We start from the raw sequence: 15,008 nt of genomic DNA on the forward strand, positions 1-15,008 counted from the left end.
CTAATAAATAAAATTACGGGATGAGAGAAGAACATGCTGGGATAAAGGGAAAGGGAGAGGTGAAATGGCATAAAGTATCTGCTATAAAAGAGGCAAGAAAAATCTTTTACAATGGAGAAGAAAATAGGGAGAGAAGAGAGAGTGAAAAAACCTTAAGAATTGACTCAAAGAGGGAATACTAGACTACGGGTATAGAAATCTATTTTAGCATATGAAGGGGATAAAAGAAGGAGGGGGTAACAGTAGAGAAGGTGCATTGTGGGAAGATGTGGTCAGAAACAATACAGTTTGTAAGAAGGGACAGGATGAAAGGAGAGAAGGAATAGACTATGCAGAGAGGAATATAGTTAGCAATAGAAATTATGAAAAGAACTTTCTAGAAAGTTTCTCTGATGAAGGCCTTATTTCTCAAATATATAGAGAACTGAATCAAATTTGTTTAAAAAAAAAGCATTTCCCAGTTGATAAATGAATGAAATATATGAGGTATAAGGATAGGGTTATAAAATCATGCATAACCTTTGACCTAAAAATCCTACTACTAGGCATGAATTCCAAAAGAGATTATGAATTTAAAAAAAGGATCTATATGTACAAAAATATTTATACCTGCTCTTTTAGAAATTGAGAGGATACCCATCTATTGCAGAATGACTGAATAAATTTTATTATGTGATTGTGATGGAATATTGTTCCATAAGGAATAATGAGCAAGATGTTCTCAAAAAAACCTGGAAAGTTCTCCATAAACTCAAGCAAAGTGGAATGTGCTGTGTACAAACTAATAGCAATGTTGTGGGAGGATCAGCTATGAATAATTGCTGTTCTCAGTAATATAATGATCCAATACAACCCTGAAGGATTTATGAAAAATGTACCTCATCCTCAGAGAAGGACTGATTGTGTCTGAATGCAGACTGAAGCATACTTTTTTTTACCTTATTATTCTTGAGGATTTTTGTGAGGGGAAGATATATGTTTTCTTTTGCAACATGACTTTTAGAGAAATGTTTTGCATAACTTCTTACGTGACTTCTCAATGAGGGAAAAGGAGAGAAACTGCAACTCAAAATTTCAAAAACAAATGTGAAAATCATTTTACATGTAGCTGGGGAAAATAAAATATTAAGTAAACAAAAAAGGGAAGAAAGAAATCCTTGGAACAACAAAAAAAATTGATGAACGGGACAATTACAGAAAACCTGTAAGACTTGTATGAATTGATGCAAATGAAATGAACCAACATAAAAACATTGTATCCAGCATCAGCAACATTATGGGATAATCAACTATAACTGATTCAGGTCTTCTCAGCAGCAAAATTATTCAAGACAAGTACAAAAGACCCACAAAGGAAGATGCTATTCATAATCAGATAAAGAACTGATGGATTCTGAATATTTATCAAAGCATATCTTTTCCCACTTACTTTATTCTATCTTGTATTTTAGTTTTTTCAACTTTTCATCTCTTTCTACTCTCACAATTGTAATTAATATGGAAATATCTTTTACATGATTGAACATTGTATAAACCATATCAAAATGCCTACAATCTTTGGAAGAGGGGGGAGAGGGGAGAGGGGAGAGAAAAATTTGGAACTTAGAATTTTGTAAAAATGAATACTAAATTTTTTTCTTGACATGTAACTGGGGGAAATTACTTAAAATTAAAATTGCTCTTTTTAGATTAATAATCTTTTAGGAAGAAGATATAATTCTAACCCAGTACCCCTTCTCATTGAACAAAGCAGAGTGTCCAACATCTAGCCTTAATCCCTTGCTTCACCTTACAAAAGGAAGCAAGGTCTTCTTAGAAAAGGTTATGTACAGGTGACTTTAGATTTTGCATTTTTGCTCCCCTGCAAATCATATTTTGATTCATGTTGCTCCTGACAACAGGCATGGCAAAATAACTCAATGTAATGTACATACACTTCACTTGAGTTCCACATTATATAAGAGATAAGAATGAAACAAAGGTATCCCAATTTCATTGCTCTTTTGACATAATTACAATGTCTTTAACTACTGAGAATTTTATCAGAGATTGAAAAATTGGGGCCCTTATTGAGATGAATATAACTTTCTTTACTGACAATAGTCTATTTTTGCTAGTGATCATTGTGGGGAAGAAGATGTGAAGTCATCAGACCCTGGGAATTGTACCAAAAACATAAAAGCAAAAAAAAGGTACCACTACTATATTTAGGAATATTAGCTTCAAGAAGGAATTCATATTTAGAGATTTCATTGGGAGCCAAGAAATTTGAATGATAAAACTATGATGCAATGCTTGACATCCCTCAGGACTAGCCAGTTATTAATGAAAATACTTATAATTAGCATTAGTTTTCCTTCCTCTGACTGTGACAACCTCTTTAATAAGTTATATTTCTAGTCTCTTGGAACCCAGGAAACTTTTTCTTTGCTTTGTATTTGCTTGATGACTTAGACATTTTCATTATTTATTACAAATGGAAATTTGTCAATCAGTAGGAATTCTCAAAGACATTTTCATCTGGGACAAAAATTCATTCTATTAGACACATCCTTTTCCCTTTGACAGACTATTGTCACAGGTACTTCCCATGACATGATAATCACAATTCTCTAGATAAATGGACTCAGACAATCCAGCCCTTTTATCAGTCCAGGTCTTTATAATCTCCCTATTCTATCACACTACATACATAGACACACATACACAAACAAAGGCACATATTCTGTTTGATGCAGCACTTTACTTTAAAAGCAGAGAACAAGCAGGTGAGTATTTGTCTTCTTATATTCCAGTTTTATATCTAGGAACTTAGAAGCAGAAAATTTCTTCCAGGACATAGAGAGTTAAAATATTGTTTAATCACTGTGGAAAGGACATTGAAAAGACTGGAGAAGTCTTGGAACTTTTTTTTGGTATCTTAGTGCATCCCTGTATTACCTGAGCTTCTCTTTCCTACTCAGTGGTTTACCACCTATCATAATTAATGCTTTCACATCTCTTAACTGTTATCCCTGCCTTGAGAGCTGCCTAGATTCAACACATGTTATCAAAGGCATTTTTCCAAACCTCTCTCTGCTGATATCATTTTTCTGTTTTTTTTTTTTCTTTTACATTTTCTGTTCTTTTTTTTTTAATATACTTCTTTTTGCTCCTATATTAGGTAACATTACTTTTGATTTTCTAGCATCCTTGTCAACAATCAAGTAAATATAAAATGCTATTTTCTTTGCTTTTAAATAATAAAAATGATATATAAATGTTACCTAAATGATTATTCTTATGGTTCTTTTGGAGTTTTTTTGTTCATTTTTTCTCAAAATGTAGATTCATTTCACCTTTTAATTCTAGTTTTCTGTGAATTTTCATGTCTGTCAAATGATAAATCTACTCTTTATTTTCTGTGTGTTTTTGGAAAGGACTTTGTCAGACATTTTCTCAGACTCATTTTTCATTCTTATAAAATTAAGAAACTGAAACAAATGAGGAAATATTCAGTTTTAGTTCCTACCTCATTTATTTTATGTAAACTCAACTGGGTCCTAATTCTAGAAAGACAATCTTTTCCTACTTCCCTTATTGACTTACTAACTTCTTCACCACAATGGTACTTCCAAAACTTGTCATCTTTCCTCAGTCTTCCAGAATCCCAGAATCTCCTTTTTAAAATAACAACTTTGCCTCATTTTTAATTGAAAAAGAGATTATCCAAGAATTTTTCTTATTCTTTCTTCTTCATCTCAAATCAGTCAGATATCTTCCTTTTCTATCTTTTGCTTTATTCATATCAAGAGATAGTTCTCTTTTTAAGACAATCCTTATTGATATCTCTGTAACCTTTGACATTGTGGATGACCTTCTCCTTCATAGTCTTTGTTTTAATGATATAATATCTTTTGATACTTCTTCTACCTACCTGATTGCTCCTTCTTAATATCTTTTGCTGAATCCTTATTCAAGCCATGTCTACCAAACATTGGTTTTCCAAGATCTCTCACATATACTCTCTTCATTTCTTTCTTTACAATTTCTCACTTTTTGTCAGCTTATTCAGATTATATATTATCACTATAATATATAATATATGGTGATTCAAACAATTATTTAATCAGTACTAAACTCTCAACTATTTTCTAATCTCACATCTCTACTAGCTTATTAGACTATTTGAATTAAGGTTCCTGTGGACATCTTAAAATCTATCCAAAACTGAACAAATATTTATTTCCCTCAAAATACTCTGATCTCTGAAACTCTCCCAATTATTTGTGAGAATACCAATATTTTTCTAGTCACCCAGGCTCACAAACTGGGTTTCATCTTTCATACTTATACTCTTTAACCTAGCCTCTCCCCATATCCATTTGGTCATCAAGAACTATTGATTTTACTTTTATAACATGTCTTTTTCTTTTTATTCTTCCAACAACCTGGTGCAAAACTTCACCCCCTAATTGTTACAATATTGTGCTACTTGGTTTCTCTGCAAATATTTTCTCCAGTTCATCTTGCACTCAATAAAATTATTTTCTCAAGGCACAGGTCTGATCATGTCTCTCTTCTCCTCAGTGGAATCCAGTGGTTCCCTATCATCTCTGAGATCAAATATAAAATCCTCTCTTTCTCACTTCCCTTCCTATCTTTTCAGTTTTCTCACATCTTAAAGCATGCCCCTTACACCCAGGCAGATACACTGTAATTCTGTGACATTTTACACCTTAAGTTTTACAAAGAAGACTCAATCTCCTAACAATGGACATTTTTATTTTCTATGCCCTATTCCTGAAGTTAATACTTTTCTTTTCTCTGCCTTCTTCCTTCACTGTATTCTTTCAAATTCCTAATAAATCTTACCAGCAGATGGAAATTTACCTAATGCCTCTTCTGATTCTCCTCCATTCTGGTGTCTTCCCTTTGTTGATTGTCTCCTTTTTATTTAATATGTAGCCTTTTTCCTTAATAGTTCTTTGCATACATCTCCCCCTTCAAACCTGACTTCCTATAGAGCAAGAACTAACTTCTAACTGCAAGAATTAACTTCTGACTTTCTCTATATTATTGTTGACACATAAGTGTTGAATAAAATGTTTATTGAATGATTGACTGAATAAATGGCTTCTTAGGTTATTTCCATCTCTAAATCTATGATTTAGGACCCTATCTGAAGAGTAGTTAGAGTGATTAAATCAACTGGAAGCCTGGTTCCACTTGCAAAGACTTGTAGAACCCAGAGTTACTTCTATAATAGAATGAAAATGAGTAAATTTAAAGAAATTAGATAGAAAAAATAATGGAATGTTGTATATGCAGAGGCTATGCAATTGTTCAGTGTTATCTGAGATATAAATTATGAAGTAATTATCAGAGTGACTGGAAAATATTAGGTACTGTTTAAATGTTATCATATTGTTCTTATTAATTACTATTATTTTTATTGCTGTATTGCTATTTTATCATTACTTTTTTATGCATCGTACCCTTCTGAGGGCATACTGCTATAATTCTTGTTTACATCAATTTTCATATATTCTCGTATCCTTGATAGACCTTAAGCTAATCAAAGACAAGAATAACTTTTTATTTCCATCCGTAAGACCTTAGACATTACCTACATATAATTTTCATGTAACAAGTCATTCTTTATTAACTACTTGATTCTACATATTTGTCTTTTTTCTTTTACACTGATATAGAAATGTACATAAAATAATTAGCAGACTTGTTGGTTGATTTGAGATGTAATTAAAATTGATCAAGTATTAAAATTTTGCAGGAAGGTAGGAATATTTTCTCTTTTAAAGATGTTTTATTTCATTAAATGTTAAGATAACTTTTGTGATTCACAAAATATTTTCAATTTGAGGCTTAAAACACTTTTGACAATCTCTTTTGCAACAAAAATGTAATAAAATGTTTTTTCCCCTCACATCCCAGATATTATTCATTATTTGTCTGAGATTGTCACTAGATTATCATTAATAAAGATAACAATCATTAATAAATAATAATGGAGCAATATATTATATGCCTTAGAGACTGCAAGACATTTGCCTTATTATTTCATGTGATCCTCATATAAACCTTGTAGAGTAACTACTATTGGTATGGTTAATGATAATTAAATATGAGAGAAAAGGATAGTCTTATCTAAGGTCACAGAATCTTTTATGGTAATTCCACATTTTAAACTGTCATTTTTATCTTTTTTATTCATGATATATTAAGAGTGCATTTTGAAAATATTCCTACCCACCTAGTCTTTTGAAACTGAAGTTGTGAATTCATTCTTCTAGCAATGGGGTTAAAAGAACCAAAAGAAAAAGACTCCATATTAGAAGTTAGATTTCTGGTGTCATATCTATATGATTTTCTATTATTTTGCTAACATTCATATCTTTACTATCAAGGGAAGATATAATCAAAACAATCTCACTACTTTAAGTTCTATTATATCATAAATCAGACAAATGCTAGGATTATCCCAAAGTTCCCTAGAGGGAACTCCATTTTCTTAAGAAAACTCTTTATAAACTTAACAAATTTCTCATCTTCTCCTAGAATCTGTAAGCACTGACTACAGTTTTCAAGACTTGGAGAAAATGATGCTTAGTGACCTGGTGTTGGGTATTTTCTTCCTTATTCAGACGGGAGTTGGGATTCTTGGAAATGTCTTCCTTTTGGTCATATACATCTCGATTTTACTCACTGGCCACAGGCTAAAGTCCATAGAGTGCATTTTTGCTCACTTAGCTTTAGCCAATTCAAAAGTGATTCTCTCCAAGGGGATCCCTCAGATGATTGCCTGTTTTGGAATCAATAATTTCTTAGATCTTCTTGGGTGTAAATTTATAATTTACCTTCAAAATGTATCCCGGGGTGTTTCCCTCAGCATCACCTGCCTCTTGAGTGGTTTTCAGGTCATCACCATTAGTCCAAGTAATTCCAGATCTGCAGAACTCAAAATCAAAGCTTCAAAGTCTATTGTCCCTGCCTGCTTCCTCTGCTGGGGCTTCTTCCTGGTGGTAAATTTTACTTTGCTTGCGACTATGCATAATTCAAGGTACATGAGTAATAACACAAAGATGTGGAATCTGGGATATTGCTCAATTTTAATTCCTGCCTCTTTCAATGCTGCACTTTTTGCAATTGTCTTTTCAATCCCTGATGTTATTTGTCTGGGGTTCATAATCTGGGGCAATGCTTACTTAATGCTTTTCTTGCACAGACATCATCAACAAGTCCAACATATTCACAGTTCTCATGTTTTTCCAAAAACTTTCCCTGAGAAAAGAGCCACCAAGGCTATCCTCCTCCTTGTGAGTACATATGTCTTCTTTTATTCCATTAATTCTGGATTGTCAATTTACCTCTTTAAAATAGATAAACATCAGTCCTGGTTTGCACCTATACTGAATTTCCTAGGAGCATGTTTCCCAGCCATTAGCCCTTTCGTACTGATCTTCTCTGACTCTCGAGTTCTCAAATATTGGTATGCTTTGTGGCAGAGGAGACTTTCCTTCTCCTAAGCCACACTGTGCTCAATCATCGCCCGTCAAAGAAACCTGCTGTAACACTATGGTAAACTGATATCTTTCAGAAGTTGATGGGAGAGGGGCAAGGTCACTGGAATTTAAGGATTATAGAATTTAACCCTAGAAACAACCTTTGTCATCATGTAGTCAAACTCTTTCTTCTTTTAGAATGGAGAACTCTAGTCCAGAAATTGTGTATGGTGCCTTTGGTGACATAGATTCAAAATAATATAATCAATCTTTAAGCTTACATCTCCAGATTTAAACCTACTTTTCTTTCTGTTAGACCAATTATGTCAAACAAATAGAAACAGAATTCACTGAGCCATACGTAAGTGTTCCTTAGTTTTACATCATGACTTTGTTTTAAAATCCAATGCTAAAGGCAATTAAATAGTTTAGTATATAGAACACTGGCCCTGGGATCAGGAGGATGCAAGTTCAAATCCAGCTTCTGACATGTAACACTTCCTAGGTGTATAACCTTGGGTAAGTCACTTAATCCCAACTGCCTTGCAAAAGAAACAAATAAAAATAAAGAAATTACTTAGTGGAATAATTAGAAGTTCAAGTGGATAGAACATTGGGACATGAGTCAGGGAGACCTGAATTCAAATCTACACACAGACATTTCCTAATTGTGTGCAAGTCACAACACCTTTCAGTGTCTGGCAAAAATGGGTTCACTGTAGCCACTGAAGAAGGAAATCCAAACTACTGTAGTAACATTGCTATAAAAACCTCAAATCGATTCACCACTGGACAGATGCCACTGAAATGACTAAAAGCATGATTTACATTTCATTTTTATTGATTTTGTTATTTATTTCTTCTTAAATTTTAATCCAGTACAAGTCAAATTTAGGCATGTAGTGGGTTACAGTGCAGTCCCCTGGTATTGTGTTTGACACCTCCACATTGGACCATACAAGTGCTCATGCAGTATGAATTTTTTTTTATTTTTCCTCCTCATTTTGACTTCTCTAGGTTGAAAAGTTTTGTAATTATTGCATGTGGAAATATTGTATGGGGAAATAAGGTACTAAAGTTGAAAAGAGGAATGCTTGGTATCTACTCCTGTCTCTGTTATTTAGAAGCACCACAATATTTTTTAAAATCTTGAACCTACCTGAGTCTCAATTTTCTCATTTATATAATTATAATAATATGGGTTATCATTATGTCATTGCAAAAATATTTTTCAAATAAAAAAACCTTTGAAAAACTGAAAATTGTTGCTAATTTTATTCTGCTCTGATATCTTCAATTTCTCTTAGACTCATTCTTTAATTTATTATAATTCTAGCTTCAAGTCATAGAAAAGCAAGACTGATGCTATCTAACTTCTGATATAGGATATACACTCTAAATGCAAAATTATATAATTTAGATAGATAGACAGATCTTAATAGTTGCTTATATGTGTATATATGTAACATAAGCATACAAATATACATACTTCTTATGAGAAATCAAGGTTAAGGTATTTATATTTTGTAATATCTGGGCTAGCTCTCTGGAGGACCTCGGGATCAGCCAGAGTTGTTGGTCTTAATGGAGGAGTGGAGAAGACTGGAGAGCTACCACCTGGCTGGTCAAAGATGGAGTCTGGAATCTGACATCTCTTGTGTCTGTGCCTGAGAGATAGCTCTGAGAGAGAGTTCCCAGTTGTCCCAGCCCTTAAATACCTCAGTATGATTACATCACTACACCACATTGAGCACACACTACCTGGAGAACATTATATCATTACTATCACATTAAGTACCACACTAAGTATATGCTTAACTAGAGAATCATTATCTTATCAATCATACTGAGTCTTAAGTATACCTTTTTAGAGTTCAGGCCTTCTACAATATATATTTACTGTGAAAAGATTTTAATTAATATTATTTCTAATTTCTTCTGTATTAATTTCTAATATATTTATTCTACAATGTAACTGATTTTATGCCATATTAATTCTATAATTGGATCTGTAGCCTCCGGTTTGAGTTGACTGCAAGAATCCAGCTAAACTCACTCAAAGATCACTTAGTTTTGAAGAATTGTTATTTTTCATTCCTATATCCCTTAGAATAATTTATAAATATCCATTTATTTAGCACAAAATTACTATTCCCAGAAGATATGTTACCTGTCCTTTCCTGATTTTTTTCTTTTCTTTTTTGTAATGCAGGGAATTTTTTTTTTTGCCTTTTCCAAAGTGTGTTAATTATTCATTGTGATTCCCTACAGACAGATCCCATAAAACAATTAACATTCATTAATTGTTAGAGGGTACCATAATTAGACTTTGCCAGCCACCTTTCTCAGTATAGTCAATTCTAACATTCCTACCTCTCTCTTTCCTGAAACTATTAATGTCTTTTTCAGGACCTACAAAGATCCCCTCTCTCTCTCTCTCTCTCTCTCTCTCTCTCTCTCTCTGTCTCTCTCTCTCTCTCTTTATTTACAAAACAAATGCATGGATAATTTTTCAACATTGACCCTTGCAAAACTTTCTGTTTCAAATTATTCCCTCTTTCCACCCACACCCTTCCCAAGATGGCAGGAAGTCCAATGCATGTTAAATATGCTAAAATATATGCTAAATCCAATATATGTATACATATTCATAGTTATCTTGCTGCACAAGAAAAATTGAATTTGGAAAGAAAAAAAAGCTTGAGAAGAAAAACAAAATGCAAGCAAACATCAACAGAAAGCATGAAAATGCTATGTTGTGGTTCAAACTCAGTTCCCACAGGCCTCTCTCTGGGTGTATATGGCTTTCATCACTGAACATTTGGAATTGGTTTGAATCATCTCATTGCTGAAGAAAGCCATGTCCATCAGAACTGATCATCATATAGTCTTCATGTTGCTGTGTATAATGCTAAGATCTCTTTTTATTGTGTGTTTTAATGAAGAGAATCTCTTCCTTCTATGAGGTTTTCTGACTTTGCTGAAGTTGCCAGAGTGACTGACTTTGTTAACAATAATATCACATTACTGATCTAGGTTGGGGGGCTGTACTTCATTCTATCTTTATCGCATTTACTTACCACACTATCTACATATAAATATTTGTATATTTATTTTCACCTAAATTTATATATCATTTATTTACATGGGCAATGGGGAAAACATTTTTGCATTATTTTGCATAATTGTATGAATTATTTCCAGTGATAAATAGGAGAAAAATAATTTTATTTGAAAAAACATAATATTAGCATAGAGAGTACATAATAATATTGATATAATAATATTAAAATAAGGACTAGAGATGAAAAAACCCAGTCTCATGAAATGATTCTAATTTTATTCACACTTGAGTTTCAGTAATTTAACCAGTGAATCTTAGAATTAGTTAACTTATGAGAATAACTGGGAAGAAGTATCAAAATAAATTATTTGACACTCAATTCAGGCCAGTAGTATAAGTGAAAGACACCCCACAAGATATACAAATTGCTGCTAGATGTTACAGATTATTTTCCTTTGAATTATGTTGTTAGCTTAGAAACTAGAGGCATAATAAGATGGCATAGTGATAGATAGTCTGGACAAAGTCATTCCCTTAACCTCCCACACATAATATTTAGCACCTTGTGCTCTAAACATTTGAAGAAAGGGATTTTAGCAAGAAGGAGATTTAAAGAATTCTCCCCAAGGTAATTACTAGAGGACAAATAATTCAACAATTGAGTGATGCTGATCGCACCTCCAATCATTCCTTCACCAGTGACCTGAATAAGACTTTAAAAATGTCTAATGCTTATTTCACATTTGTAAAGGACTTTTTTAATTAACTAGAATATGTATGTGTATTTTCCCAAAAAAAATGAAAAAGAAAGTTGTAAAGAAGAGGACCTGACACTATGAGATCTCAAAGAAAATCAGAATCAAGAAGCATTAAATAAATTGCAAACTGGATAGACGTAGCCATATCAGCTACTCCTTCAAAAAAGCAATTGACAAATATGTTCAACAGCACAATACCAAGGATATATCTCTAGGGTACTCCAATAGAGAATTCCTTCCTAGTTCATGTTGAGTCATTAATGATTATTCTATGGAACTGACCAAGCAATCAGTTTTTAATCCAATCATGTATGCTATCAGGTTGTACAGTAGCCCATATCTAGCCCATTTCTCTGCATATTTTCCATAAGAATAGTATGGGAGAGTTTGTCAAATGTTTTGTAAAAAATAGAAGTAAATTTTATCTAAAATCATCCAATAATTTGTCAGTCTAGTGTTCCACAAAAAAGAAAGTGATGTTAATTTGGCATAACTCATTCTTTATGAAATTATACCAGTTCCTCTTTTAAAAGTTCATTAAGCAGTCATTTGATGATAGATTCTAGAACATTGCTTAGAAATGAAATCAAGCTGGCTGGCCTAGTTTGAAGATTTTCTTTTCTTTTTTAAATGTCAGAAGGACTTTATTTTTCTTCCTTCCCACCACAAGTCTTTGATTCACCAAAACTTTTATATATTTTTGTAATAATACATTTTTTTTATTTTTCAAAGTACATACAAAGATAGTTTTCATCATTCACCCTTGCAAAACTTTATGTTCCAAATTTTTCTCCCTCCCTCCTCACCTCTCCCCTTCTCTAGACAGCAACTAATCCAATATACATTAAACATGTAAAATTCTTCTAAATATATTTTCACATTTTTGATGCTGTGAAAGAAAAATCAGCTCAAAAGGGGGGAGGGGAATGAGAAAGAAAAAAAAATAAGCAAGCAAAAAACAACAAAAAGGTAAAAATACTGTGTTGTGATCCACATTCAGTCTACATAATCCTTTTTCTGGATGCAGATGGCTCTTTCTTCACAAATCTATTGAAATTGCTTTGAATCATTTCATTGTTGAAAACAGCCAAATCCATCACAGTTGATCATCACATATTACAGAATCACAACATCCAGAATGGTTGGATTGGCTCCAACAATGTATTAGTCTTCCAGTTTTCCAACATGCCCTCTAACATTCATCATTATCTTTTCCTGTCATCTTAGCCAATCTAAGAGATGTGTAGTGGTAACTCAGAGTTCTCTTAATTTGCATTCCTCTGCTTAGTAGCAATTTAGAGCATCTTTTCTTATGACTAGAAATGATTTCAATTTCTTCATCTGAAAATTATCTGTCATTCATTGACGATTTTATCAATTGGAGAATGGATTGAATTCTGATAAATTCTAGTCAATTCTCTATATATTTTAGAAATGAGTTCTTTATCAGAACTTTTGAATGCAAAAATGTTTTCCCAATTTATTACTTCCCTTCTAATCTTGTCTGCATTAATTTTGTTTATACAGAATCTTTTTGATTTAATGTAGTCAAAATTATTTATTGCCATTCAGTAATCAGCTCCAGTTCTTCTTTGGTCACAAATTCTTTCTTCTCTGCAGATCTGAGAATTAAACTAGTCTGTGTTCTAATTTGTTTATAGTATCACTCTTTATGTCTAAATCATGAATCCATTTTGACCTTATCTGGGTATATGGCGTTAGGTGTGATTCAATGCCTAGTTTCTGCCATACTAGTTTCTAATTGTCCCAGCAGTTTTTGTCAAATAGTGAGTGGTTATCCCAAAAATTGGGGTCTTTGGGTTTGTTAAACACTAGCTTACTATGTCATTGACAATTTTGACCTATGAAGCTAACCTATTCCACTGATCAACTACTCTATTTCTTACCCAGTACCAAATGATTTTGATGATCACTGCTTTATAATATAGTTTTAGATCTGATAAAGTTAGGCCACCTGACTGGCATTGTTTTTCATTATTTCCCTTGAAATTCTTAATCTTTTGGTCTTCCAGATGAACATTGTTATTATTTTTTCTAAATCTATAAAGTTACTTCTTGGGAGTTTGATTGGTATGGCACAAATAAGTAGATTAATTTAGGTAGTATTATCATTTTTATTATACTTGTTCATCTTACCCAAGAACAAATGATATTTTCCCAATTCATTAAATCTGACTTTATCTGTGTGGAAAGTGTTTTGTAGTTGTTTCAAATAGTTCCTGACTTTCCATTGGCAGATGGATTTCCAAATATTTTATACATTTGTCAGTTATTTTAAATTTCTCTTTGTATCTCTTGCTGCTGGAATTTGTTGGTAATATATAAAAATGCTGATGATTTATGTGCATTTATTTTGTATACTGCAAGTTTGCTAAAGTTGTGAATTGTTTCAAGTAGTTTTTTACTTGATTTTCTAGGGATCTCTAAATATACCATCATTATTATCTGTAAAAAGTGATGATTTGGTTTTCTCATTACCTATTGTAATTCCTTTAATCTTTTTTTCTCCTCATTGCCAAAGCTAACATTTCTAATATAATACTGAATAGGAATGATGATAGTGGGCAACCTTGTTTCACTCTGATTTTACTGTGAATAGTTCTAGTTTGTCCCCATTACATATAATGCTTGTTAATGATTTTACATAGATGCTATGGATCATTTTAAGGCATAGTCCATTTATTCCTATAATCTCTAGTGTTTTTAATAGGAATGAATGTTGGATTTTATTAGATGCTTTTTCTGCATCTATTGAAATAATCATATGATTTTTGTTAGTTTGATTATTGATATAATCCATTATGCTAATAGTTTTTCTAATTTTGAACCAGTCTTGCATTCCTAGTATAAATCTTACTTGGTCATGATGTATTATCCTGGGGACAACTTTCTGTAATCTCTTTGTTAATATTTTATTTAAGATTTTTGCATCAATATTCATTAGTGAAATTGGTTTATAATTTTCTTTCTCTGTTTTTGTCCTACCTGGTTTAGATATCAGCACCATATCTGTGTCATAAAAGGAATTTGGTAGAACTCTTTCTTTCCCTATTTTGCCAAATGATTTTTGTAGTATTGGAATTAATCATTCTTTAAATGTCTGGTAGAATTCATATGTAAATCCATCTGGCCTTTGAGATTTTTTTTTAGGAAGTTGATTAATAGCTTGTTGTATTTCTCTAAAATGGGATTATTTAAATAATTTATTTCCTATTCCGTTAACCTGGATGATCTATATTTTTGTAAGTGTTCATCCATTTCACTTAGATTTTCAAATTTATTGACATATAGTTGGGTAGAATAACTCCTAATTATTGCTCTAATTTCCTCTTCATTGGTGAAAATTCTACCTTTTCATTTTTGAGACTAAAATTTGATTTTCTTCTTTCAATTTTCTAATCAAATTAACTAAATGTTTATGTATTTTGTTGGTTTCTTCATAAAACCAACTCAGTTTTATTTATTAAATCAATAGTTTTCTTACATTCAGCTTTACTAATCTCCCCTTTTATTTTTACAATTTCAAATTTGGTATTTAATTGGGGGTTTTTCATTTGTTCTTTTTCTAGCTTTTTTAGTTGCAAGGCCAATTCATTTATCTTCTCTTTCTCTATTTTCTGCAAGTAAGCATCTAGAGATATAAAATTTCCCTAATACCATTTT

General features: G+C 32.1%; 1 protein-coding gene across 1 annotated transcript; it reads left to right on the forward strand.

Annotated features, from left to right (window-relative positions):
* The first annotated feature begins 6,602 nt into the window (after positions 1-6,602).
* Positions 6,603-7,526, forward strand: LOC100921866 (vomeronasal type-1 receptor 1-like). The gene has a single exon (XM_003766741.2). The coding sequence runs from the start codon at positions 6,603-6,605 to the stop codon at positions 7,524-7,526; it is 924 nt and encodes a 307-aa protein (XP_003766789.2).
* The last annotated feature ends 7,482 nt before the right edge of the window (positions 7,527-15,008 follow it).

This window comes from Sarcophilus harrisii, chromosome 3 (genome assembly GCF_902635505.1).
Source record: "Sarcophilus harrisii chromosome 3, mSarHar1.11, whole genome shotgun sequence".
Taxonomy (NCBI): domain Eukaryota; kingdom Metazoa; phylum Chordata; class Mammalia; order Dasyuromorphia; family Dasyuridae; genus Sarcophilus; species Sarcophilus harrisii.

Excerpts from the sequence above, each read along its gene's own strand:
- LOC100921866 (XM_003766741.2), top strand. The coding sequence starts at position 6,603 with ATGCTTAGTGACCTGGTGTTGGGTATTTTCTTCCTTATTCAGACGGGA.